Below are 27482 nucleotides of genomic sequence, written 5' to 3' on the forward strand. Positions count from 1 at the left end.
CTCCATGAAGCAGAGGAACAAGATTAAATATGATTATAATGAATATTATCAATGCAAAGTCGACTAAATTAGTCTTAAATTTAGTCGACTAAATTGACATGCAATTTTAGTCGACTAAAACTAGACTAAAATCGAATTACATTTTCGTCAAAAGACTAAGACTAAAACTAAATTAAAATATGTTGTCAAAATTAACACTGCTGTGTAGGATGATATAAAATATATCGACGATAACCTCAACTTGTATTTTATTTATTTTATTTCATCATAGATCAAGCACTACAATAATCCATTTGACAAAACGTACGTAATTCATTTTATTTTGTTGAATGAAAACATTTGTAGGCCGTGACCTTCCAGTTCCAACTCCAACTCCCACAATGCCTTTCGCATCAGCGCTGGTCAACTGTCAAGCAGGCGGGAGATGTTTTTGTCCCTTCGAACCTTTTACATGGCTCTGAGCTCATTTACATGCGTGGACTTGTTTACTCGTCGGTCCGTTTACCACGCAAAATGAAAAGGGTGTCAGAAAACCAAGTAGGCGATGGGTAAGCTCAACCGTCGCTGATTTTGCACACTTTGTTTGACACCGTGCTAAAGCTAACCCCGGCTAGCGTTAACAGAAGTGCCCACTTCCTGATACTGCTTTCATTTGATGTGAAATGGCCTTTTTTGCATGAATAGGAATGCTTTGTTTATGATGCTGCATGACTTAAACCGCCCACCGCATGCATAACCTATTGCTAACAACACGCGTTTTACTTTTGTTTGGGGCTCTGGCTAACTTCAGATTTGCCACAGAAGCCTTGCAGAGAAAATGCTTGCACGTTGAAGCATTTGATTTAGCTAGGTGCACTTTCTCACACCTTGCGCCGTGTGTCTAGGTGTAGCCGCCCCGTTGACTGACTGACAGGGGTGTAAATGACCAACATAAAAAAAAAAAACACACACAAATGAGTTGCACACAGGTCGAGGTGTTGTCATGTGATTGGTCTGTCAAGAAGCAGGTGTTTTCCCAATTCCATCTTTGCTCGCCCTGCGCCGCAGCAGCGAGAGCGCTCTCTCAAGGCGACGCGCATTTCCACTGTGACCATGGATTATCGTAACGATCATTATAGTCGCCGTGGATACCGGCGTGAATTTGCAAATGCACGTGGATATGACCGTGTCCCGTCTTCTTACAGGATTCTGACCGATTATTTCTCTCCGGGGAGTAAAGGTGAGTGCTGCTTTTGTGCTACTACTTCGACGCAGGTTGATTTGCTTGTACGTTTGCCAGTACTAGGTGTGTTTGGCTGACGCTGGGATCCAGAGTCCACGGCTGCATAGACTCATTTCGGACAAGATAAAACATGCTGTGAGGATTTCTAACGTTGGATTTCTAACTAACGTCAGAAATAGAAGTGGCATTATTGATGCTGCTCGTGGAAAAAAACAACAACTTTGTGTTCTTTACGCTGCTTTGCTTCAAAAGGTGTCAAAATTGTCACAGGTCAGACAAACGGAAGGTGTAATGTTGTGTTTAAAGTGCACATGACAGGGTTTCAGGGAAAGTTATTTGGATTAAATGTTTGCCTGTTAGATGGTGATAGATGTGTAGTTCCATTTAGACTCATTTCTCTTTTGTATAACATGGTTGTACCAACAGCTACTCGCATATATCACTTTCATGTTAAACATCACAAAAAACGGGGTTCTAATGTAAATGTGTGTTTCACTTTAAAGCTGGAATAATGGAAAAACACGTATAAACAAGAAGACAAAGTAGTCAATCATTTGTATAGAGCTCGTGATCGCCAAAAAATGTATTAACACTGCAGTTACTGTTCAGATAAATGCTTTTGGGCGCTGCAGAATATTAGGTGTTACTACTGTGCAGCTTATGGAGTCATTCTGAGGAAATGTCTATGAACAATGTTTGCCAAAACAGTGGATGTCTACACTAGCAAATATCTTGTCTATATAGGGAGTTTTCATGCATACAACCTGCTAACCATGTAGTTTTAACCTTCACAATGCTGATATGCACCAAAAAGTTATCCAAGTGAGTTCCAATAAAAAAAAGCAAAGTCTAGCTTTAGTGTTGTGTGTTTTTCCAGTTTGGCTCACAGTATCAAAAACTGCACTCCAAAACGGAAACATGCTGAGCTTAAGCATTGCTACATTTATCGTTTGCTACTATTTTTGGCACATTGGGGAAAAAAAAGAAACCTCCAAAATTCCCCTGAACATCTCAAGGCCACATTTTTAGCACGTGCTAAGTGTTACCTGAACTGCATCAACGATTTCATCATTCTAATGTTCTTGTCCTGCCAGTGCCTCAGGCTTGTTTCGTCCCAATGCTGACCAACCTGTCGCTCCTGTTTTGACATTTACTACTGTATGTGCTGCTGTAGTATTGATTTTGAACGTGGTTTTCTCCAGGAAATGTGATCATGAATAAGTTGCGGATAAAGCTAGAATCTGCAACAGTATTTCCTTATTAAAATGAATTAGGGCTGCACAATGAAATGCAGTTTAATCAAAATTGCAATAATATAAATCGTCAGTTGCAAAGGACGGCAGCTTCCCCAAATTATGCAAATATAATTTGGACAATTAACTGTTCTAATGAAGTATCTCAAAAGTATTAAAAAAAGAAAAAAAAGAAAAAAAGATATCATGTGTTTACCAGTTTTTAGAGAAACTGTTGAAGTTTTCCGCAGTATCATGATGAGTCTCTCCACACTGCTGCAGTAAATGCAAATAACAATAAGTAAATAAAAACATTTCAAAGTGATATAACTACTTTGTGCTGTGAGATTTGTATAAACCTAATAGTGTAGATAGATTTGCGTAAACCTCGTTTCAGTTTCTATGGTATAGAGGCTCACAATCCATAGCCTGAAGTCCAGTGTAATGTTTCCATAGGTTTTCGAAGGGTTTTGGTGTCATGTGATCCTGATGGAACACTGTGTTTTTGTGCAGTACAACACAAGAGAGATGTATTGGTGTATTGGTTTTTGCACCACAAAAACCTAATAAACTTTAGGGACATAAAATTGTTGTGCTCTTTACTTTACGTAGAAGCAGGCATGCAGTAGCAGGTTGTTCAATGTCAAGCTGGCTGTCATGCATTTGCAGATAGTAAGTCAACAAACTGTTGCCCTCTGATTCATCAGAGGGTTGACTCACTTAATATTATGCACGATTGCAAGTGGTGATTTTCAAAAATGTACCTCCTCATGAACAGTCCCTCAAAATGTGGGATTTTCCAGTGATTACCCCGTGGCCTGCAAACCTCTCTCATGGAATACTGTACGAGTAGAGCTAAATTAAAGCTTCTTTCAGCTAATGCTAGCTTAGCTTACTTTATTTGTAAAAAAGAGAAATCAAAGATGGCGATTGATAGATGATTTCCTGACAGGAAAGGTAACGCAGCATATCTGTTCTTTCATCTTTACACTGGTTTCAGACTAGGTTTCTACTTTTTTAATGTTGAAAAGGGTTATGGTTGTTTTCTGCCTTTGTACTAGTATGCGCTAATACGAGCACCAAGCATCACAAAACTAGGCTCAAAACTATAAGCAATCGATAACTTTCATTGGCAGTGCTAATGTTTTTTGCACAGCAAGTCCTACTGCAATGTCAATCTGACTTGTGCAATTTACCCTTTTAGAAAAAAAGACTTTGCACAACAAATACATTACAAGTACTAGGACGACGATGGAGCTGCCCAATAATGATCATAGACCAGAGAAATTTAGCTATGAGCGTGCCCCAGGGTTGGTTGGTGATCAAATAAAAAGCCTCTGGTAGCAGCTGTCGACCGCTCCATCTTTGTCCAGAACAAAAAACCCTTCTTTTACATTGGCTTTCTATCTTCTTGAGCTCTTACCTAAAATGACACCCTTTTTTTCTCTCTATTCCAGTGAGAGACTTTTATCCTCCGCACCCTAATCCCGGTTTCCCTCAGGAGACTCCAATGAAGCCCTCTCAGATCCCCAACACACAACCCCCCAGGAGCCATCTGCCCATCCATTACCCGAGCTGGCTCTACCGACCACCTCGGCGCCCCCCATGGCCCCGGGAAACTCGCCACCATCCCAACCACCCAATCGACGGTTCAGTCCGGAACGGGGACGGCGAAAACTACCCCCTCCATCACCACTCCCGATCGAACTCACCGCACGATACATTTTACAGACATCCAGTCTCTCCTACTCGTCGACAGAATCCACAGGGCAGTCGTTACCAAGACACACATTGGCCTAGCGAGAGAGATCAGCAAGAGAGGGCTGCTGTTGGCCCGCAACAGAACGATCGCACAGGAGAAGACTCAAGCAAGGGAAATACGGTGAGAGAACCACCACCGCAATGCTTTTTTGTTGGTTTGGAAATGCGTTTTTGGATTTAAAATGTATGAAATGGAGGAACAACACTATATTGCCACAAGCGATTTCACAGAGGTCAGCAGCGTTCTGCAGAGACAATTTCTGCAGAACTTCATGTGGCCTTCAGTAAGCGTGGAGTGGGTTTCCATGGCTTAGTAGCTGCAGCAAAGCCAAACATCCCCAAGCAATTCAAGGTGTCGGACGCAGAGGTGTAAAGCACGGCGCCACTGGCCTCTAGAGCAGAGGAGAAGTGTTCTCTGGTGTAACGGATCACACTTTCTTCATCTGGCAATCTGATGAACCCGGGTGTCGCGGTTTCCAAGAGAACAGTGTTCTTCTGACAGCATTGTGGCAAGTTTGGTGGAGGGGGAGATGGTTGGAGAGAAAATGTCACTTTTGCCTTGTAGCCATGGAACTGTGGTCAGTTACAAAACATTTACATGGCTACAAGGCAAAAATAACTTTTTGTTCTTGCAGCTCAGGGTGTAAGAAGGAAGTTCTTACGTCTTGTGAAGTATGAATGAGCCTTTGGAGCGGACTAAGAGCCAGGCCTCACAAATGCTCTTCTGGTAGAAATGCCAAAAAATCTTATAAACAGACTTTAAAATCTTGCCGACTGCCTTCCTCGAAAAGTTGGAGCTGCAGTAATTAGTTGCAATGTCTTATTAAACCATACTAAAATCACTCCTTGTCTGTGCCTCTTGTGCAGCCTCTCCTGAGTGCATGGGAGAGTGAGACTTCCCCACTTCAGTCCTCTGAGTCCTTCCGCCCCATCTCTACACTGGAACAGGCTCCTGTCCAGGACCAGGGCGATGGAGCCAGCTTCCCTCCTGCTTATTCGTCTACATCTAAACCGGTAACGGGCTTTCTGCTTTCACAAGATACAGTATTTGCTTTGTGATAATCATGTAAAAAATGGCTTGGAACAGTATATGATAATGAAAGCTAAACCCACTTCCTTTCTATGTTAGGGCGAGTCCAGTTAGGACAGGGCGATATGACGATATTAGAACGTCATACGATCTCTAAAGCTGACGATCTATCATTGTTGTGGGATCGTTTTATCACGGTTTTATGCACTTCAGCACAGTTTACTCTTTTCTCAGTCAGCGAAAGAAATCCAAGCCGCTAGCTTTCTGCTGTGCAATGTCAGACGCCTATGCGAGCATTTAGCAGAGAGTCGCTCCTCTCCAGGGCGCATATACGACCAGGCTCCTCAATCTAGAGCTTTAAAATGTTTTAAACCCAGCGTCCTGTCTCTATTTCAGCGTAACACGGCGCTGCTCTGCATAGATCGCAGTGTGTGTTTATTTATCTACCTGGCACATGTGCAAAGAAGCGAGTGTGTCCTTTGTCCTTACAGTCCTGTCAGGCGCCACGTCCGTCTCATTTGTTGTGTTGTACATTGTAGTATTTTCTTCTTTAGTGTGTAATTTAAGTAATTTCGTCATTATAAAAAAAAACGTGATAAAATCGAAAGCGTAAGTTTATCATTGAAACATCGTGATATTCTGTTTTTGCCATATCGCCCACCCCTAAGTCCAGTCTTGTGGTGCAGATGTCTGTGATGAATATGTACAAGTCCTGTGAACAGCCCCTCCTGAGCGGGTCGGACAGAGGGACTGGCCCCCTTCAGCGCTCCAAGTCCTGGAGCCCCAGCTCGACTCTGGTGCAGGCTCGTGTCAAAGGCCAGGGCAGGAGGGTCAGCTTCCCTCCCCCTGACTCATCCACATCCACACAGGTAAAGAGCTGTTTGCTTTCACTAGATATTTACCGCACCCAATTTTCTTATGTTGGTGATTTTTGTGACCTCTCCCCCAGAATCAACCCGATCAACCAACGCTCTCGAATGAAATCTCACAAAATAGTAAGTACTGTTGCTCTTGAATGACAACATTTAGTTTTTGTTTAACAACAGCAGCTGTTAATATTTTGTCATATATGGTAAATCATCTCAACTTGTATTGCACTTTTCCACCTACATTAAGTACGTGCTTTATTTGTCATTGTACAATTGTACAACAAAATTGCGTAGATCAGATGTCCAGAGCCACTAACCACAGTCAGTGCAGGGCTGCACTGACTCCTCAGTTTTTATTTGTAGTCCATTGACTACGATGAGTAGGCTTGGGTATCGTCAAGGATTAATCGATACAACTACTATTACCAATACTCCTTATCAATATATTACTTTAGCGGTACTCCGAGTCCTATCAGTACTTTAAAAGAAAAAATAGATAGAGGCTACAGTATAGGACGTAATCCTTGGCCTATATTTATTTTTTATTGCACATTTGGACTACATTTGGACCTGATTTATTTCCAATGTGCGCATACTTAATATATGGGAGTTAAAATACTTCACTTACTATACTATATATACTGCACTATTTTTTTTTTATCATTGTAATCTAGTAAATCAAGGCTGTTGGTTAGATTTGGCTGTTGCTCTGGGGACTGAGTCCAAATGAAAGCTTAAATAAAGTAAAATAATGAACTAGACTCGAGCCACAGCCTTTTTTCTGCCACTCTCAGCTTGTGTCCAGTGGGTTAGTCTGTGGTTGACACCGGCTCGCACTGACCTGTATATGAGAGCACCCACGTACACGGCGCCATGTGTGCCGTTTGTGGAAAAATAGACTCCTCTCGAAACTCTTTAGTTCGAGTATTTGCGAAAGAAGAAAATCTGTCTCATCTGTCTTTTCAATACGAAGTTGTTACGTTTCGCTTTTTATCACAGGTTAGCGGCAGCAGCTCGGGGGGTTTCTGAGAATAAGCAATTTTTGAATGTTTAACACCGCGTGTCTTTCCCCCGCGCACCTGTCTCCCCCTGGAGAGGGAGGGGGAACGCGCGGCTGATCCAACAGCCTGCGCTCTCGTGCGGTGTAGCAGGAATGAACAGATCCAATGCGGCGAACGCATCCATGAGGGTGTTTTTTTAGTGCTTATTTGAGCGCATGTGATTAGCGCATCAATGCAGCGCCACGTTAAGAAGACCGTCACGGCTAGGGGTGGGTATATATGATATTACAAAAGTAGAATATCACGATTTTTTAATTATAAACTCCCAATTTCGATTTTATCACAATTTTTTTTATTGTAACAAAAATAACTTAAATTGCACACTGAAAGAAAAAAGATTGAATGAATATACTAATTTATTCTACTTTGTGATAATCAACACAGCGAAAATAGACTTGGAAATACCCCTATACATTAAAAAACACAATAAAACTCCAGACAATAAAAGTAAAACAGTAACACTAAGTTTAATAAAGGCTTGTTGTTCGTGTCTGTTGTTTGGCTTCTTTTCTGAGACGTCTCTCTCATGACGTCAAGCTGCTGTGATGTGACGCCCTGTCGCTGTCTGGCGCTTTCACAATAAGAGTCTTACTAAAGCGCTAACATGCAGTGGCTTTTATTGTGTAGAAGTCAAGAGAAAAAGAGTCAACTATGCAGAAGTGTTTAAAACCGTGATAAAACGATCTAACAAAAATGACAGATCGTCAGCTCTGGAGATCGTAAGACGTTCTAATATCATCATATTGTCCAGCCCTAGTTAAGGCTGGAGCTTACCAGTCCGGGTGCACCGGCACATGTGGCCCCGGGGCCGTTATGATACCGGGGTCCGATACCTATCCCTAACTATGAGTTTATGTACAATTTAGGACATTGTTCACACATGCTGTTCATGTTTAAATAGTTTGCATTGTTGAAATTTCCCTTTTGTGATCTTGTCGTCTGTTGCAGAAGACTCGTGTCATCTAGTACTGAAGAGGCACAGGGAGTCTGGCAGTGATGACGACAACGCCAAAAAACAGTGTCTCAAGCCAAGAGGCCCTGACGTCATGCTCCAATGCCCAACTGCAAATGTCCTCAGCCCCGACTCTTGTTCACAAAATACATTATCCGACCTAGAACTGTCTTCAGAAACATTCAACAACCACTCACGGACAGAATCGACGCATCTTAACGGTATTAACCATTCTCCCTCGCCACCCTGCAGGCTTAAATCTTGTCTAAAGCAAATTCCGATGGGGGCAAAGCTGGCTTGTATCAAATCAACGCATAACAATTTGGTGATTTTAGAATCGCCGTCAAAGAGAAGTGAAGTTCTGGCAAAAACTGAACAGGAATCAAAGAGCAAAACAACTCACAAGAATGTTTCCTTTAATCTTCCAAATTTGCCAAATGACCCCAAAAGCCCAAGCAATTCTCATATGGCAGGTGATGCTAACACAGTGGACTCAACGAGCCAAAAAACAGTTTCGAAACAAAGCACAATCTCATCGAGTTGTCGGAAGCTACGCCGAAACAAAAAGCCGGTTGTAGTAGCCGATGACCTACAGGACCTTTTTCGTCCCGATCCAACCACTTATATCGTAAATCTGGGACAGAAAACTCTAAAGACGAGACCAGACGATAAACCTAAAGCCCTTAAAAACAATAAAAACAGTTCATCGACATCTACTTCAAGCAATCCGGGTCCTAAGCTTTGCCAGAGAGAGAAGACTGCAACTATGCCCTCACAAGCGTCCAATGCCATTGTAAAAATTCCAGCTGATATGAAAATTTCATTACCGAGAGTCATTTTAACACGGATCCCGATGCCCACAACAAATACCTTAAGTGTAGCCAAGCCAGAACATGTTGGAAAGGATGTGGCGACTCCCGGAAGGACCTCCGTATCTCCATCTAGGACAAATGGGCAAATTGAGGAGAAGGGTCACGATGATTCTCTAGACCTGGATCTGGAACTTAACTTTGATTCGGACCTGGAGGTTTTAAGCACACGCAGCAGCAGCGACAGTGAGGATGTACAGCTGGTGTCGCTGCACGAGATCATGACAAAGAAGGACAAGCCCGAGAAAGAAAGGCCGGAGAGGGGAGCCTTCTCTCAGTCTAGATCCCCTGGGAACGGACAACACAGTGGACATGTGAGTAGGATTTTTTTAACCTCTTTCACTAATGGGAGGAGTGCAGGAGTGCCAAACTCAATTAAGTCGTGAGCCAAAATCCAGCCCCCACGGCAGGTTGCGGTCCACATATAACATAAACAGGAAAATACTATTGAAAAAAATGTTTCAATGAATTAATGATAATAAAATGAAAGCCCAACAGGACTGTAGCCTAATAAATAATCATTACGGCTTTACCAGTCTGTATCACAAGTTTCTCAAAGTGCTACATTGTAGTCCTTATTCTTTCACTCCACACTTGGTGGTGGTAAGCTACTGTTGTAGCCACAGCTGCTCTAATCATTTACTACATATCTATAATGTGTTGTTTATATCCAGATCTCTTATTTTGTCAGGGCCCTCTTCTGGACAATAGGGCTGCAACTAATGATAATCTACCGATTATTTTAACGATTAATCGCTTGACTGTGAATGGTGTATGAAAATGTTATTTTCTATTTTTTTTTAATCACATAAAACAAACGTGGCATCACTTGAGGACATGTTGATGGAGTAAACCTAAAGTGAGTGTTTTTGGAGGCCCTTTCTGCTGATTCTGCTTTATGATTGGATGAGAAACAGACAGATATTTATGAAATTTTCAATGTACAAAACACTAAAGACCCTAACTTGAAGTAGGTTTCCATCAAAAATAAAAAATGTTCATGTAATTTTTGCTCTTTTAAAGTCTGTGTTTACGAGAAAACGATGAATTGATTACTAAAATAGTTGACAACTATTTCAATAATTGATTAGTTTTCGATTAGTCGATTAGTTGTTTCAGCCCTACAGGACTATGTGGAATTCTTTCCCTTTTTAATCTTGGCTCCGGTCTGTTGGCTGGAGTGAGCATTCTGGTTATTTCTTTAAAATATCATAACTCTGCCCAGGAATGGGCTGGATTTGGCCACGGGACTTGGGTTTGACAAATGTGCCCTAAAGCTTTAGCTACACTGGCTGTCTTGGCAAAACCCCACCTCATCTTGACTGAGGAGTAGGGATGTCAAGATTAACCGGTTTTACAATTACACTGGTTATTAAAGGTCATAGCAGGTAATGTTTTAGGACAAATCATAGGGAATATCTTTCTGCTTCCTTGAGATATGAATAATAATAATATAAAGGCTAAAGGCATAAAGATAAAAGATAAATAAAATCCAACTGTTGTTCTATGTCAATTGTTTTTTGTTTTTATCTTATTTTTTTAACACTCTTTATGCATGCCCCCTTATATAGTTTAAAGTTTCATAGCTTATTTTTATTTAAATTCTGTATTATGTTTTATGTTGCACATCTTCACGGAGAAAAATTCCTAGTTTGTGAACCTGTTCGCAAACAATGGCAACAAAAACTATTCTGATAACATTGATAGATAAGATATAGAATTAAAACTACCCTTAAAGGAATAGGCCACCGTTTTTACATACTACAATATGTTCTTACCTCACTTTAGTCGAGTTAATATATCCCCGTCTGGTCTTTGTCCGTGCGCTCTGCCAGGCAAACGGAGCACATACGCAGCCTCTCCCACATGTCACATAGCTCCAAAATTTGCTTATAAAATCGACATGCTACATTTCTGTGTAAATATACTTCGCATGAAAACACTTCACGTAACTTTATTTAAATAGGGAACACGTGGAAGAGCTTGGTAGCTTCTATCGTGAGCTTTTTTGGAGCTATGTGACATGTGGGAGAGGCTGCGTATGTGCTCCGTTTGCCTGGCAGAGCGCACGGACAAAGACCAGACGGGGATATATTAACACGTCTAAAGTGAGCTAAGAACATATCTTAGTATGTAAAAACGGTGGCCTATTCCTTTAAATAAACCTGAAAATGTTTCTTTTTGTGAACATTTAGACAGCAGCCTACTGTGCCCCAGGCCGGGAGTGCTCTGTCATGTTGATGAGGATGAAACTGAGCCCAGGACAGATCAATAGGCAGGTGATTAGCAGTGATCAGGTGAGAGAAGGGTCGTTCAGACTGAAACTCAGACTAAGAACTACAAAGATGTTTACCCACAAGTGAGAGTAGCCGTTAATAGAGGGGAGGGACTATTATTCATAGTCTTCATATAGTCGGAGCTGGAAACCTTGGTGTCGCTGATGAAGCCTTTCGGATGAAAGGCGAAACGTCCTACACTTCAATGAAGGTTCTTGAGTCATCTTTTGTACTCTGTAGTTGAAGTATTACAAAGGATTTGAGAAATGTTGAATTGCAATATTTTTCCCCACAATAATCATGGCCTCTTAAGTAAATGTGGAAAAGCCCATGTCGGTACTCTCAGATGGAATAAGTTTTAATAGGTCTGGTAATGACGGCATCGGAAGTTGGGTGCTCACTTTTCCTCCACCTCCTGTGTGAATGCGTGCCCTGATGAGACTTCCATTAATGCATTTTCCAAACTCCAATGTTCTCCTTTTTAGCATCACACCGTGTCTGCCACAAAGACAGGCAACTGCAAGAACCGCCTGGACCAGTTACTGAAAGAGTTTACTGAAAGTAAAAGGTAAATGCTGGCTTAATCATATTCCCTTTTCCATCTTTGATCGGTTGTTATTGTTGTTTTTTTCCCTCCTTAGAGCCAGGGAAACAGAGATGGAACTTCTCGCAACCTGTCAGGAAGACCTGTTGAAAATAGCAGAATACGAAGAGGCAGAGAGTAAAGAGGAGCCCATCTCAGACGAGCAACAGTCAGACACTTCTTTATTAAAAATGGCTTGTTGCTCTTTCTGTCATTTGAAATGTTTAAAAATCTCTGTTTTTGTAGGCAATTCCTTCAGCGGTTTTCTCTGGCATCCAGCGCAATCAGAGACGTGCCTCCTGGACATGAAGTGTTCAATCTGGAAAAGTTTGGACGTCTCTTCGACCAGAACACGCTGCAGCTCAGGCAGTGCACTGTCACCCCACAGAACCGAGCACAGAAGACACTCCTGTGGTCAGTGTTCATTAAGGCAGCAACAGTGTCATCACACGTGCACTAAACCAGTGTTTCCCTTTTTACAAGTCACAATGAATAATACTTTTTCAATACCTATACTAGGTGTCATCTAGATGCAGAAAACAGGACAATAATGTTTGGAAGATCTGCAAATTTACAATATCCGGTCCATCTCCAATGTCATGAAAAGTGAGAAAAATTATGGGACGAAATTGGGGGAAATTGTGGCAATAAGGAAATATTGCCACAATATTTTGTGAAAAAATTAGGTAGAAAATGGGAAAAAATATTAAAAAATAAATTAGCAAAAATGTGTAAAAACTAGATTGGGAAATTGGGATAAACATTAAAAAGGACAAAATTGGGGAAAACACTTATTTGAGCTGAAACAACCAAGTCACTTCCTTTAATGCTGTCCCTGGATCTATAGCATCAAAACAAATTTTTCTGTCAGTACCTGCTTTTGATGCTTAATTTTTGCCATACCATAACCAGTGTCAGGTATATTTATTAAAATCTAGTGACTCTCTAGTCAGAACACCTTAATGGAGCTCATAATGCCCTATTTCAGGGGTTAAAGTTTGCCGTCGCTGCAACAGATTTGCGTCATTTTGCCCTATTTGGGAAAAATGTTTCGTCACCGAGAATCTGTCAGAAATAAATCAATAAAAGTAATGTCAAGAGTAATGTCAGCCCACTTAAAGTACTGTGATACTGCAGCTTCTGAAAGTTTGTAAATCTCTTGAGAATTTCTGTTTTATTACAGCAGCCTGATACTAAAATACTACACATGTATTTACTGTTGGTGCAATAAACTACAGTAATTGCCCTTTAAATATAGACCTGTAAATGTGAACACTTGGTCAATTCTATTCATTGGCCATGAAATAGAACATTACAGTGTTTAGATTATAAACCTGAGTGTAGATGATTAAAGATTGAAAATCAGCAGATTTCAACATTGGGATAAATTGATGGTTTACTGCCTGAACCCATAGTTTTTGTAATGTTACTCAGACCATTGTGAGCTCTAAGTAAGTGAGTAAATTACCCATATTAGACAGCCGCAAAAGGACCAGCTGAAAATACTAATAAATTAAAAAGCACCAGAATGCAGGAAATATACACACTTTAAATCTCTCCCCCACTACGGTTGTACCTTTTATTCATTGTAATTTGGAGTGTCTCTGCGTCTAAAGGCTTATGTTCTGTGACTATAGAAGGAGCATATTAGGGAAACGGTGTGAGTATATGTGTATGTGTGCACTCCGCTGCCCCGCATTGATGCAGTGATATTACTGTTGAAAAATGTTTTCAGTCAGATGAAAATGTTTTGCTTTAACCCCTGACCTATTTCCTTGTGCTCAGCCCTGTGTGTTCGCTCTGCAGAAGGACAAGGCGTGAGCGAGTGTAGACACACACCAGATTAAAACCCAACTTTTTTTTTTCCTGACAACCAATTGAGACCTGTTTTTGATGAGTATGATGTAATAGTCATCATAAATTAGATAGAGGTAGTGTTGTTGGATAATGGCTGGTATGGGTTCAAACAATATATACAGTGGGGGAAAAAAGGATTTGGCCAAAATCCAATACAATGTCTATGTGAAACTGACCAAATACTTTTTTTCCCCCACTGTATATATATGTTTTACATCAAAATCAAACTCAGAGACAAAAAACAGTCTGAATGACTTAAACCTGTGGGTTGCACTGGGCACTTCACACCCCTGATGATTTCTCTCCACACCCTGGTTGGGAAACTCCGCTCTAAACAAATCAATCTTATCAAATAGTCGTATAAAAAAACAAACATTAACTACAGTGGGTTGGGCATTTGTAAAAATTTATTGAACACAGAAAGTATTTGTGAATAAAGGTAAAATTGCAGAGTAAGCTGATAGCTGAATAAGACTAAATAAAAATGAAAAGGAGAGACTAAAATTATCCAAACTTCTATTGACCGTCTGAAAGAGCCTCATATCATGCAAATTCACTGCCAAAGGATCAGCTCTGAGCTTTGTTCATGTGGGAGCAGCTCCATGAAGCAAAGGAACAAGATTAAATATGATTATAATGAATATTATCAATGTAAAGTCGACTAAATTCGTCTTAAATTTAGTCGACTAAATTTACTTGCAATTTTAGTCGACTAAAATTAGACTAAAATTAAAGAATTTTTTTTAACTAAAACTAGACTAAAATCGAATTACATTTTCGGCAAAAGACTAAGACTAAAACTAAATTAAAATATGTTGTCAATATTAACACTGACATATTGAAACATCTTTAGACTGTTAAAAATGTGAACAGGAATTGTATTTATACATTACATTAAACAGAGTAAAAGAGACTGATACCTGGCCAGTTAAAACATTTCATAAATGTGTAGATTATTTTGCGCTCACCATTTGCCGCCATGTCATCATCAGGTCCAGCCATTCTCAGTTTCGACGAAACGTCACCATCGATGTTTTCCAGGAGGCCTACAGCAACTCACCCTGTCCATTTCAGATCACACGCTTTCTCTTCAAGGTAGCCCCCTACGTCCACACCTTCCACCTCCCAGACTTGTCAACATTTCCAAACGAGCTTCTGCCTTTGTTTACAGATGTTGTCGGTTCATAGTGACCAAACATTGTCTGACAAGATTCTCCAGGCCCTTAATGACATTGCGGTCACTGCTGCTGTACAAAGAGGTAACAAACCAATAATATTTCGATCGACGCAATACTTTCCTGAAGGTAAATTGAGCTTGTTTTCATAGCGAACGGGAAGAATGAGGAGTTTAAGGTGTGGGTGCCCTCTCTGGCCGACTTAACCCTGGTGTTGATGAATATGGGAGCTCCCTTTGTGTCGCTTTTCCCTCTGGAGAGTCTGCAGCCGCCGTTCACTGAGATGGATTTACTGTAAGGACCTTTTTACTGTCAGTATTTGTCAGATAAATTTTGCTTACTTTAACAGAGTGCATTTTCTCCAGTTCGGCTTTACCCATTTCTCTAAGCTTCTTGAAAAAAAGCGACAAAAACAAGACAAGAGAGTGTCAAGAGTGACATAAAGGTGGCAAAAAAATTGACAAAAGCACCACATAAAGAGCAAAAAAAAGGCTCTGCAAAAAAGTTTTAAAAACGTGACAGCAACAGCCCGAGGAAAAAGATTTAGATCAATTTTGTAGATCTTTAGCTTTCAATTGAGGCGTTACCCTGGCCTACAGGCTGTAAACTCCTAGCCTGGCAAAAGCCAGACTGACTTGATTTATGTATTTATAAATACATATAAAGACAGTCTGGAATTGTGGTAATAGGACGCAATTTACAAATCGAACTGGAGGCGGGGCTAACGATCGCAGTTTGAACGAGAGCGAACCAATCAAACACTAAGCGACTTACGCTTTGCGTTCACGTCCTCCGCCATGATAGTTTGTAGTCCACACACGTAGTCGAGTAAATGCTCCGGTGAAAGCCCTCAGAGCAGCTTCTTTCTGTGGCTTTAACGGCAAGTCCAGCTCATTTAATACAGAAGAAAGGGCACTGGTAAAAGATTGCTGTGTCACGGCCACCGCCATCTTCTCTGTTTTGGTTGCGGGAGGAGCGCAGGTGTTTATGGGAAATCCTAGCGCGGAAGATGACGCACTGTTAACTCCCGCCTCCCGCGTTATGATTGGCTCTGCCTGATTTTGCCGGAGTCAGCGAGATTCAAATCACACAATTCCAGACTGTATCCCCATGTATCTCTTAACATGGAGGATCAGTCTGGCTCGTGCCAGGCTAGTAAACTCCAGTCGCAAGCTTTTAGATTTAGGTAAAGCCGAACTGGAGAAAATGCTCTCTGTTAAAGCAGTATTACCAAAAGACTAAACAGCTTTTGTTTCTTTCTCCAGTGAAGACATTTACGTCAAAAGTGAATGTCCTTCCAAACAAGAGCCAAGACGTTTCCCTGAACACAACTTCAGTAACATGTACAAGGTGAGTTCTGATTAAAGAGTGGCCTGTTCAGTCCTACTACATGATACTATGTGTATTCTGTGTGCAGTACTTGTCGCTCTGCCTGCGCCTGTGCCCGCGGTTCTACTCTGACAGGGAGCTGCTGCTGCTGTTGACTCTGCTGTGCACCGTCCGCCTGGAGTCCCGCCTCCTCCTGCAGAGCCGGGTGCCCTTCTACCCCCTGCTCTACAGGCTGCTGAAAAACATCCGCCGCTGGGACGACATGGTACGTGAGTGAAGCCGCGTGACACGTGAATGAATGAAATATCTTATTTACTTTCATGTTTATGCACAACAGATGCGTCCCTGTTGTTTCATCTGTGCGTTTCCTGTGCTTTACCGCTCAAAGCTGCCAAACCAAGGCAACACACTGAAACACTCTGAACCTGTGACTCACATTAAGCCCATGAAACGCTTTCACTGAACCACGACATGCAGAGCGTGGTTGTTTCTGAGACATTAAGCCTAAAGTCACGTGACCAACCTTAGTGAAAGTGCAGCACCGTCTATGTTTAATTATATACAATACATAGTTCAGTAACTAGCTATTTGCTCTGATGGTTTAAGATGCCTAAGATGTGCCAGGCTCTCACTGACCTCACTGACGACCACCACAACATGTGCCATCTGATTCAGCTGCTGCCTCACCACCGCCGCGGATTGTAAGTTTGCTTGGATACCTGGAGCCGCTTTACATTTACTAACAACACTTTTCATCTCGTTCAGAAACCTCCGGCAGCACCTCAGCGTGGCCATGATATCCAAACTGCTGCACGGGAGCTGTTCATACATGCCCAGATCCAAAGAGCTTCAGGTTGACTTTCAGAATCCTCCTCCCGAGTTTTTTTTTGTTCTAACAGTTACGGTAAAGACTTATCTGTGGTCTTTTACAGCTGTCTGACTTGCAGTACCTGCCCCGCATGAAGCCGTCATCTCTGCTTCGGATCGTCACGGCCTCCTCTCAGCGGAGCCAGGCCGAGGGGGATGACGACCAAACGCTTCTCGACCAGCAGGTTTATTATTCTTACATAAGTGCTGTCTGTCTCTTCAGATCAGTTTGGCAGAACCAGGTAGTAACTTTTCTAATTATGGCGAGACACTAAAAGTGAGGTAGCACTTTAAGCACTTTTAACCAAAAAAGGCCTTTTTTGGTTAAAAAGGCGAGGGCTTTAATACTGGAAAGACATCTCGCGTATGGCGCTATGCTAACCACCCACATAGCCACTGGGCACTGTAAGGCCAAATACACACAAATATCAACTATTTTTTTTACATAAAAAGTTGCATAGTGCACCTTTAACACTTTTAACAACATTTGTTAATATCTCATTTCTGATTTATTAAGCTTTGAACCCCCTCCAAAAATGTTCAGTTATAAATAGCTTATTAAAAATATATAAACAAGATCCAAAATTCCCAAAAGGCCACCATAAATTTAAAGTAGGCTTGATCCATTTTTTAGATCTTGTTGCAGCGCAGCTACGGGCGCAACTCTCAGCTGAGCAGAGCAAAGATCAACAAACTGGCGAATCTTAAGTGTGAAAATACAATATTCCACGACGACAGGCTAATGTTGCTCACTATGCTAATGGTTCTAGTGATTCTTAAGTCGCTTTATTCTCAAGGATTTAACACATCTGTAAAACGAATCCAGCAACTAAAAGGTACTCAGAACATGCAAAATAATGAGCAGCATGCCCATATTGACAGAAATGCAACAAAAAGAATCAATAGGCTACTGGCTAAGTTGCTTCACGTAAACACGCGCATAAATCCACACAGAGATGTAGTCGGGCTAATGCAAAAAGAGGCAAGGATAGTTAATAATTGATTATTAACCATCTCAATATTATTAATAAATAAAACAAATAAATGAACTTCACTAACTTTCGGACATGGGCTCCTCTGTCTATGGACAGTTACAGTGTGGACTTAAACATCTCCATTTAACACCTTCATAAATCAACAACTTGACACCCAAGAAACAAACCAGAAGCCTCGGAAAACAACCACAATGAAATTATAGGCAATTCAAATTAAAAATGATTGAAGAATGAAGTTATAGATTGGTATGTGTTATAAAATGGTTCTGACACAGAAGATGCTATATTTGTATTAGTCTATCAGAATAAAGCCTTTGGTAAATTGATGCATTGGTGAAACATTGGACAGAATGGAAGCAGTTCTTTGGACGACTGAGTAACATTATTTTCATTCTCTTTGTCTCTGTCAGACGTACTACCTCCTCTACAGTCTTCTGACTTTGGTCAATGAAGCCACCAACTTCCAGCGTTTCCCTGCTCATCAGAAGGTTCGTCTCCTTTGGCAGAGGGCGGTTTTATTCAGGCGTCGAGGTTGTTTTCATGCTAAAATGATCGCACTGGTTTTGTGTTACCCAGGAGCAGCTGCTGTTGCTGTGCTCCGAGCTGGAGCGCCACGTCAAGTGTCACATCCGAGAGGGAGAGAAGTGGCTCTACCGCAGTAAGGTGAGGGTTATTGCTCACAATGTAATGTAGGTCAAGGTCAAGGTCAAGTTTATTTCTATAGCACATTTACAACAACCACGGCTGCCCAAAGTGCTTCACAACACAAACAGATGATAAAAACTATGAATACAAAAACAAGGCATAATAACTACGTCAAAATCAATTAAACAAAAATACAATGGAGAAAGTTGAACATATTAAAAGGCCTGTGTAAAGAGGTGGGTTTTAAGGGAGGACTTAAAACTGCTTAGAGTCGGGGCCAAACGGATGCTGAGGGGCAGACCGTTCCACAGTCGGGGGGCAGCAGCAGAAAAAGCTCTGTCTCCTCTGGTTTTCATGTGCGTTTTGGGCACATCCAGAAGGAGCAGGTCAGCTGAGCGGAGTGCTCTGGACGGGGCATGGACAGAGAGTAGCTCAGACAGATACAAAGGTGCCAAGCCATTTAAACATTTAAAAACAATTAAAAGAATCTTAAAATTGATTCTGTGACAGACAGGAAGCCAGTGCAGACGGGCGAGCACAGGTGTAATGTGCTCACGTCGCCTGGTGCCGGTCAGCAAGCGGGCCGCTGCGTTTTGGACCATTTGTAGCCTCGTAATGGACGCTTTGTCCAAACCACAGTATAAAGCATTACAGTAGTCTAGACGAGTGGTAATGAGCGCATGTACTGCTTTTTCAAGTTCGTTTAGAGGAATGTAGGATTTAACTTTACTTAAGAGGCGCATCTGAAAAAAGCTAGTTTGGATAACTGAACTAATTTGCTTGTGTAGTTTAAAAGAGCTGTCCAACAAGACGCCAAGATTCCTCACACATGGACGAACATAAGGAGCAAGTGGGCCAAGCAGAGCAATATCTGCAGCGTTAAAATTACCAAATAACGCCATCTCAGTTTTCTTTTCATTAAGATTTAAGAAATTTTGTGCCATCCAATGTTTTATGTCTTGCAGACAATTTGACACGGTTTGGAGCGAGGTTGATTTTAGAGGCAGATAAACTTGAATATCATCTGCAAAGCAATGAAAAGAAAGTTTGTGTTTTTCAAAAATCAAACCAAGTGGCAACATATACAAAGAAAAGAGGAGGGGCCCCAGGATAGAGCCCTGTGGAACCCCACTGGAAAGTGGGGCTGAGCTCGAAGAGTGAGACCCGAGATGAACAGAGAATGTTCTACCGCTGAGATATGAGCGAAACCAGTCAAGAGCTACGCCTTTGATACCCACATAATGCTCAAGACGGGACAACAATATTTGGTGGTCTATTGTATCAAAGGCTGCTGACAGATCTAAGAGAATTAAAAGAGCAGGGTTGCCAGAGTCAACAGTTAGAATCAGGTCGTTAAAAACTCTAATCAGAGCTGTTTCAGTACTATGCCTAGATTTAAAGCCGGACTGAAATTTTTCTAAAATGCAATTTTCATTGAGGTGGCCATCGAGCTGTATGTGGACCAATTTCTCTAAGGCTTTGGATAAAAAGGGCAATTTGGAGATTGGCCTGTAGTTTGATAATGTTCCAGGATCCAGATTATGTTTCTTTAGGAGGGGCTGAACAACCGCGTGTTTGAAGGCACCTGGAAAACAGCCTGAAGCCAGGGAAGTATTTACAAGTTTCAGTAAATACGGCGCTACAGCATTGAACACATTTTTTAACAATTTGGGGGACAAGCTATCAAGGAGACATTCCGAAGGTTTTATGAGCTGAACTACTTTGGACAGTTCACTTAGAGAAACCATTTCAAAAGAATCAAACACAACAGGACATGCTGGGCTATTAACAGGAGCAATAGCAGATGGACACCCAGTTAAGGTCCTAAGTGAGGATATCTTATCCACAAAGAAATGTAGAAAACTCTCACACAATGCATTTGAAGGTTCAACCCCAGGGGTTTCATTAGGGTTTACAAGACGATTTAATACATTGAACAGGACCTGGGGCTTTTGGCTGTTACTGGACACAAAGTTAGAAATGTATTTTTCTTTAGCACATTTAACAGCTTTCTGATAAGAGCATAAACAGTATCTAAGAATTTCCAGGGACACATGGAGCTTGTCCTTTTTCCACTTCCTTTCGGCTCGCCTGCACTCGCGCCTGAGTGCACGGGTAGAGTCATTTAGCCACGGCTCTGAGACCGCTTTGGCGCGCCTCGTTTTGAGTGGAGCCAAAACATCTAAGATAGTGGTGGCAGTGGAATTAAGCAAGTGGACCAACTCATCTGCACACAAGTTACCCGAGTCATGTACAACAGGCGACAAGATCATTGTAAGAGCATCAGAAAACCGAGCTTCAGCTACTGGACAGAGCATGCGTCGTGCGCGCGTCTGAACGCACGATTTGGTCTTTGAGAAATGCGCATCAAAACTGAATACCACCGGCATATGGTCCGACAGCAGCGCGCTGCCAATCTCCTCGATACAAACGTCAAATCCATGCGATAAAACCAAGTCCAGGGTGTGTCCTTTATCATGAGTAGCCCCAGTTACCCACTGCTTAAGATTAAAGGAATCGACCAGAGTTAAAAAGTCTTTAACCAAGGGCTTTGACTCACAACACACGTGGATGTTAAAATCGCCAAGAATTAAAAATCTGTCCGTTTTTAAAGCAAGCTCTGTTACTATGTAGGGTGACCGAATTCACTCATCAGACATTCAGTCAATAATAAAGAAATGATTGGTGTTAGGGGTAGAAGAGTCAGCTGACTCTAGCCATAGCAGGAATCGAATGACCCACGTTTTTATGATAGATCCTTTAGCTGTCTTCACTTGCTATTTCTTTACTATAAACTCGGTGTCTAAAATGAACTTCAAAGAGGACTTTCCTTGATGCAGAATTGTTTACTGACCGACCTGTCCGCAGAGGCAGGGCGATACTCTGTTACATTTACTCAAGTACATGTACTTGCCAGATGCTGTACACATAGACCCGGCCGGGTCGTGGGACTGGGGGGTTATAGGGTACTGAGTACCCAGGGCCCAGATCAGGGTGGGGGCCCACAAACGTGCTGCTCTAAAAGTGTTGTGTATTGCACTTTCTAAATTTCCTCATAATTGATGTAACAACTGAACACAACCAGGCTGAAATACAGTGCAGAATTTTGCACAAACAACAATGATGGACAATATCTCAGGGCCCTGACCCCCCTTTAAAAATGTGCCAAATGGTTCAGCCTTACGCCGGTGTTCAGCACCGCACTCTTCAACTTAAGTGCAAGTTCAAGTCAAGAAGGTGAGCTCGATAATGCAATGACACAGAGCTAGGAAAGAGAAATATTATCGCTCTTATATTATCACTCTTATATTATCGCTCTTATATTATCACTCTTATATTATCGCTCTTATATTATCACTCTTATATTATCGCTCTTATATTATCACTCTTATATTATCGCTCTTATATTATCACTCTTATATTATCGCTCTTATATTATCACTCTTATATTATCGCTCTTATATTATCACTCTTATATTATCGCTCTTATATTATCGCTCTTATATTATCGCTCTTATATTATAGCTCTTATATTATCGCTCTTATACTGCATATACATTTGATATATATTTACAGGCAGCACTTATTTTGTCTTAAATGGGCGGGGGGATCAAATTGAATCGTAAATCTTCGTTTTTCAGCGGAAGATCTGTCTCCCTCCTCACATCGTCCTACTCGTGTATCCAGGGTCTGAAGCAAATGCACTTTTGGTCCCGTAGTTTGTGTTTTGCAGTTTTGGCAGTTGACCAGTCTGTCAAAGTGTCAACTGATTTTTATGTCAACCTGAAGCGTTGAGGTTTTAGGTCATTTCCGCGCTGTCTATATAATCATTTCTACATTTGTATGTTTTTTTTTCTCACAATATTACTGTCTGCCCCATGACATCACTAAAACATATCAGACTTTTACGCTCAAACAATAACTCTTTAACACTTTGTTTACAAATGATAATACAAATATCTATTATTTATTTTTTCTTCAGGTGAAGGACCTTGTGGCAAGAATCTACACTAAATGGCAGATGACGCTTCAGAAAACAAGACCTCTTAATGTACAGTAGCTCACTGTTGAATTTATGGACATTTTTGGCGGTAAAATAAAAATCCAACTCTAACGATGTTATCCACTGGTGGTTTTAGGGCAAACTGTACGATTACTGGCAGCCGTTGCAGTCGGACGTAGGGAGCAGCCAAGACGTCGAAGAGATCGAGTCCAATCAAGATGCTGCGAAAAAAGCTGCCGCTTCCGACAGTGAAGAAGAAGCTGCCAGAACGGAGGACGCGGAAGAGGAGGTAGTGATCGAGATGGAAGTGACCCGGAATGAAGGTGAAGAAACGGCGAGCACCACAGAGTGGACTGACCCTTCACACGCTGCTGAGGAGGTAATGGACGAGAGGCCACTTACATTTGTGCTAACGTCATTTTGATGTAACAGATGTTATGTTTTTTCATTCGTTCAATACTATGTTATCACTGATTGGTCAGGATTTCGAGGGTATTTTTGCGATTGTTGCTAAAATGCCTGATTTCGCGGGCCATTTTCCCAAAAGGTGCGGTGAAAAGTTGCTTTTTTTCTGCTTAAAGCTAAGTGATTCCGTTTTGCCGGACCGGCATGGTTGCATTCCCACCGTCGCAAAGGCAACGTTGTACCGCCACCACATGCCTCACCCCCGCATGCCCCTCACCGTGTAAACACTAACACGTGCACAGATCGCAAATGTTTGAAGAAGCAGAAGCCACAACAGTTAGCGGCTAGCATAGAGTTTTACAAAACTGATAACTGATAAACATCTGACCGACCTGCTCTGATGCAGCTGAAATGCTCATGGAATGTCCATTTGTTTAATAATCCAATATCTACAGGAGCTGTCAGGTCTTTCTCTTCTTCATGATCACAGCAGCACAGAGAGGCTGTGAGGCGTTCAAGGGTTGCGCTGCACTTTAAACGTAGTTCTAAATGAAAGTATTATGTTCAAAATGCAAAAATACAAAGAGACTTACATGAAAGTTGCACTTTATAAATGTAAGTCTCAAAATGTTTACTTTGTATATATATCTTATTTGTGCTGATAAATGTGTGTTTCACACAAGATTAATGAGATTTCCGCATCTCATTGAATGCAATCAGAGCAGTGTGTGGTCTATGGTGAAGGGCGTGGGGGAGGAGGGGGTTTAGAGCAGGGTTCACTGCTGACAAATCTACTGATCTAATGACAAAAAAAATCAAAAAGACACAGCTTGGTGCAGCTTTAAAACTATACTTTTATATTAAAATCAAACTTGCATTTTACGTCTGTTTAAAGTAAACCAAAGAGACTATGAAGAAAAGTCTTAAAATGGGTTATTTTTAGATGGTAGTATTATCTAAAAAACAGAAGCATGTTCACACGCTGTGCATTTAGTCAGATTAAAGCCTCTCGACAAATAAGATCCAGTAGCAGAAAAACGAAACTCGGGCAGAGGGCGGAAGGAGCACAGGGCGGTGCACGCTGTAAAGTCAGACCTGGGCGAGTGAGAGGAGGCGGGGCAGATGTAAAAGTCCCTGTTTCAATCTGAACAACTTAAACCCGCCAAGGCGCTGGACACCACTTCCTACTTACAAGATGCACCAGCCAAAAAATGAGCAGTGATGAAAAAGACAACAGGCTGAATAGACGTACGGTATGCTAACGCAGAGTTTTTCAACCTTTTTTGAGCCAAGGCATTGAAAAAATCACGAGGCACACCACCAGCAGAAAATGTTCTCATCAAAGTGTCTTGACCAGGAACACCATATAGTCTCGCTAGCCACAATGCCTCAATACATCACTAAATCTCTTGTCTATGATATGGAAGAGTATAATATCTGCCGATCACTTGACAACATAGACACTCGAAAACGGTACATTATTTGTGGATAATAATGCATTTGTTTAAAAAAAAAAAAAAAACTAGGTGAAATCAGATAATTTCCCAATGCTCACCAGACGACATCTCACGGCACACTAGTGTGCCACGGCACAGTGGTTGAAAAACACTGTGCTAACGTAACCCAGGTTTGCTACATGAAGCATAAACAACAAACTAAATCGGTGTCTGGTATGTTAACGTCTCATAAACAGTTCAGATAACTATAGCATAAAGAACGTATCAAACTCTCGATCTCACTCCAAATCACTAAATCCATTGAAATCTTTATCCTCTATGTCACTTCTGAACAGTCGCCTTGGCAACAACCTGGGGACAGATGTGTAACTGCGCCGTTGACAAGCCTCTCCCGGCAACACGTTTTTCAAGCTCTCATTTGCGAACTTGTTCGTCTAGCTTTTAGCCCGTGATTAGCTTTGTTTTGTTTTGTTCACTGTGGTAAGAGTAACCCCTGCTTTCCGCTCACTCCAAGCTTTCTTTCTGCTGCTCGATTAGCCTGCAGTGCCGTCCATCGGCATGTGAAATTATATATTTGCATATTTGTATTATTTTTAATATCACATCTTAGTCGTTCTGGAGTATGAGACACACCCCCAGCCAAACTATGAAAAAAGTGCGACTTATAGTCCGGAAAATACGGTATTGATCATCCATTTTCAACCTGATTATATCCATCAATATTGGTACAATCAACATAAAATGAAAACGAGGACATAGCACTGTAATACATTCAACAAAAATACACACTTGTGCACAAACTATCATTGTAAAAGTAATTGGTGTCTGTATTAAAGGAGTGTATTATGCAAAATCATGATAATGTTGCTGTCTCATTAAAAACAGACCTGGAGCCATGTTTAGACCCACTCGCTGCGACTCCAGTGGCTATTCTTAGCAGAACGTGTAATATCCACTTTTTAAACTTGATAATATTGGCTTCAGTTATGGTTTAGTATTTATCAATACCCAAATTTGAGGTATTGCTCAGCTCCAGAAAGTATATTTTATTAAATATATACTGTATAGACTGCCTTTAAAACCAAAAATTGCTAATGTAATCACAGTTGCCACACAGAAAGATGACACCTATATTTTTCATAAAGTCATGCAGCTCAAGTTCAATGTAACACACAGATGATCACTAAGTGATGTGCTACTTTTCTTTTTTATAGCTGGACACAAAAGGCACTGAAGTTTGGGAGAAGGCAGCAAAAAGCACTTTCAAGGACTGTGAAGACATGGATACAGAAGGAGGAAGTCCCTCAGTGGGAGGCCTGTCCCCGGGGCCTCTGGGACCGAGCACGTCCAAGGCAGTCTGACCAACGCAGGCTTGAGACTTTTATTTCAGTGGTTTCAAACACCGTTCTTTTGCACTTTTGCCCGTTATCTTGCAATAAATAAAAACAGTTTGAAATGTTTTCCAAAACCTATGTTCTTGTAAACGGTAAGCTAAATAACCAATGTGCCAATACTTTAAAAACAAACATTTGATTTCCCTCATTAGATATTCCACTCCAAGTTATGTGCAAGCTACCTCAGTCACATGTGGTCTTTGAAGTGCCAGAAGTTACACTTGAGATATTACTGTAAGTTGAGGTGGTCAGTCCAGTTACATTTATAAAGTGTACATACTTGACTCACTTTTTGAGGTAACTGTACTCTTTAGTCTTTATAGTTGTTTTATTACAGTACCTAACTTTCTGTACAGCAAGTAAGGTACTGTAGATACTCGCGTGACTAGAGTAATATTATTTTTGAAACTGTAATTAAGTTATATCCTGCCTTCAGCAAATTTTAATGACAAAAGTTTCATGGCGACACAAAGTTTTTCTGTGTACGCACTTCATTCTTCACAATCATTTCTGTTTATTTCATTATATCAGGATTTCCACATTATTTTATGTTTTGTTTCTCAGATGACATCGCAACTGAAACAGAAATCCGACTTTAACATTCAGCTACTCAGTATTCAACTTGTATTTTCACTAAATACTTTACCTTTTTTTTTTCCACTGTTCCCTGAGAATAATAATTTCAAAGTAACGTTACTCTTGAGTTCATATTTAGATCCCTCTGCCCATCTGACTATTGTGTTAGTTAAGATGTTTAATTTATTTTGTGATTATTATTTTTTTTTTACAATGTTTTTCAAAAGATATTTTTCTACCTTTTCAGTGTGTTTTTATATTAGTACAAAAAAAGTAATTTGTGTGAATTAAAGTTTTCTTCTCATTCTTTGATTCCTCTTTTTTTCATATACAGTTTTATATGCACATGCAAATGGAACAAATAAATGTGTTTACAGTTATGGATTTGGTGAAATAGATAATATAATCTTATTATGAAGGAGAAACATTTTCTTTTTTTTTAAATTCTTTTAAAGGCCTTGTTTTCTGAATAGTAATAATAATCTGATAATTACACAAATTGGGTGATTTTTTTTTTTTCTTTTTGAGCAATTTACATTTTTTTTTTTTTTTTCAAAATTCACAACTATACAATTGAATGAGGACAGCAGTTATGAATACAGAGCGCTCTTCCAAAAACCTCTGAAACCACACCTTGGCTTTACTCCTTAAAATGAATCGATGAAAGTGACACAAAAAACGACGAAAAAGCCACGGAAGATCAATAATTATGTGACAAAAACGCAGGAAAAGAAGTGGCAAAAATTAAATGGAGGGGAAAAAGAATGACAAAAGCGACGACGTGGCAACAACACGAGGGAAAAAATATCAATATAGATCAGTTTTGTAGGTCTTAGCTTTCAAATGAGGCGTACACTCCAGTCGAGAAGCTTTTAGATTTGGGTTAAGCCGAACTGGAGAAAATAAACTCGGTTAAGGAGGGGG

At 40.9% G+C, this 27482-nt stretch overlaps 1 protein-coding gene across 1 annotated transcript; it reads left to right on the forward strand.

Moving 5' to 3' along the window:
• The first annotated feature begins 399 nt into the window (after nucleotides 1–399).
• slf2 (SMC5-SMC6 complex localization factor 2) lies at nucleotides 400–26229 on the forward strand. The gene is made up of 22 exons (XM_079559373.1): nucleotides 400–1219; nucleotides 3912–4336; nucleotides 5083–5259; nucleotides 5914–6114; nucleotides 6195–6240; nucleotides 8124–9310; nucleotides 11758–11840; nucleotides 11914–12024; nucleotides 12102–12269; nucleotides 14705–14807; nucleotides 14884–14971; nucleotides 15040–15181; nucleotides 16153–16237; nucleotides 16305–16481; nucleotides 16823–16917; nucleotides 16982–17069; nucleotides 17149–17268; nucleotides 18489–18566; nucleotides 18655–18741; nucleotides 22706–22774; nucleotides 22863–23105; nucleotides 25803–26229. The coding sequence occupies exons 1-22, from the start codon at nucleotides 1093–1095 to the stop codon at nucleotides 25947–25949; spliced, it is 4047 nt and encodes a 1348-aa protein (XP_079415499.1). The 5' UTR covers nucleotides 400–1092; the 3' UTR covers nucleotides 25950–26229.
• The last annotated feature ends 1253 nt before the right edge of the window (nucleotides 26230–27482 follow it).

The sequence above is a fragment of the Gobius niger genome, assembly GCF_951799975.1.
Source record: "Gobius niger genome assembly, chromosome: 7".
In the NCBI taxonomy this organism is placed as follows: Eukaryota; Metazoa; Chordata; class Actinopteri; order Gobiiformes; family Gobiidae; genus Gobius; species Gobius niger.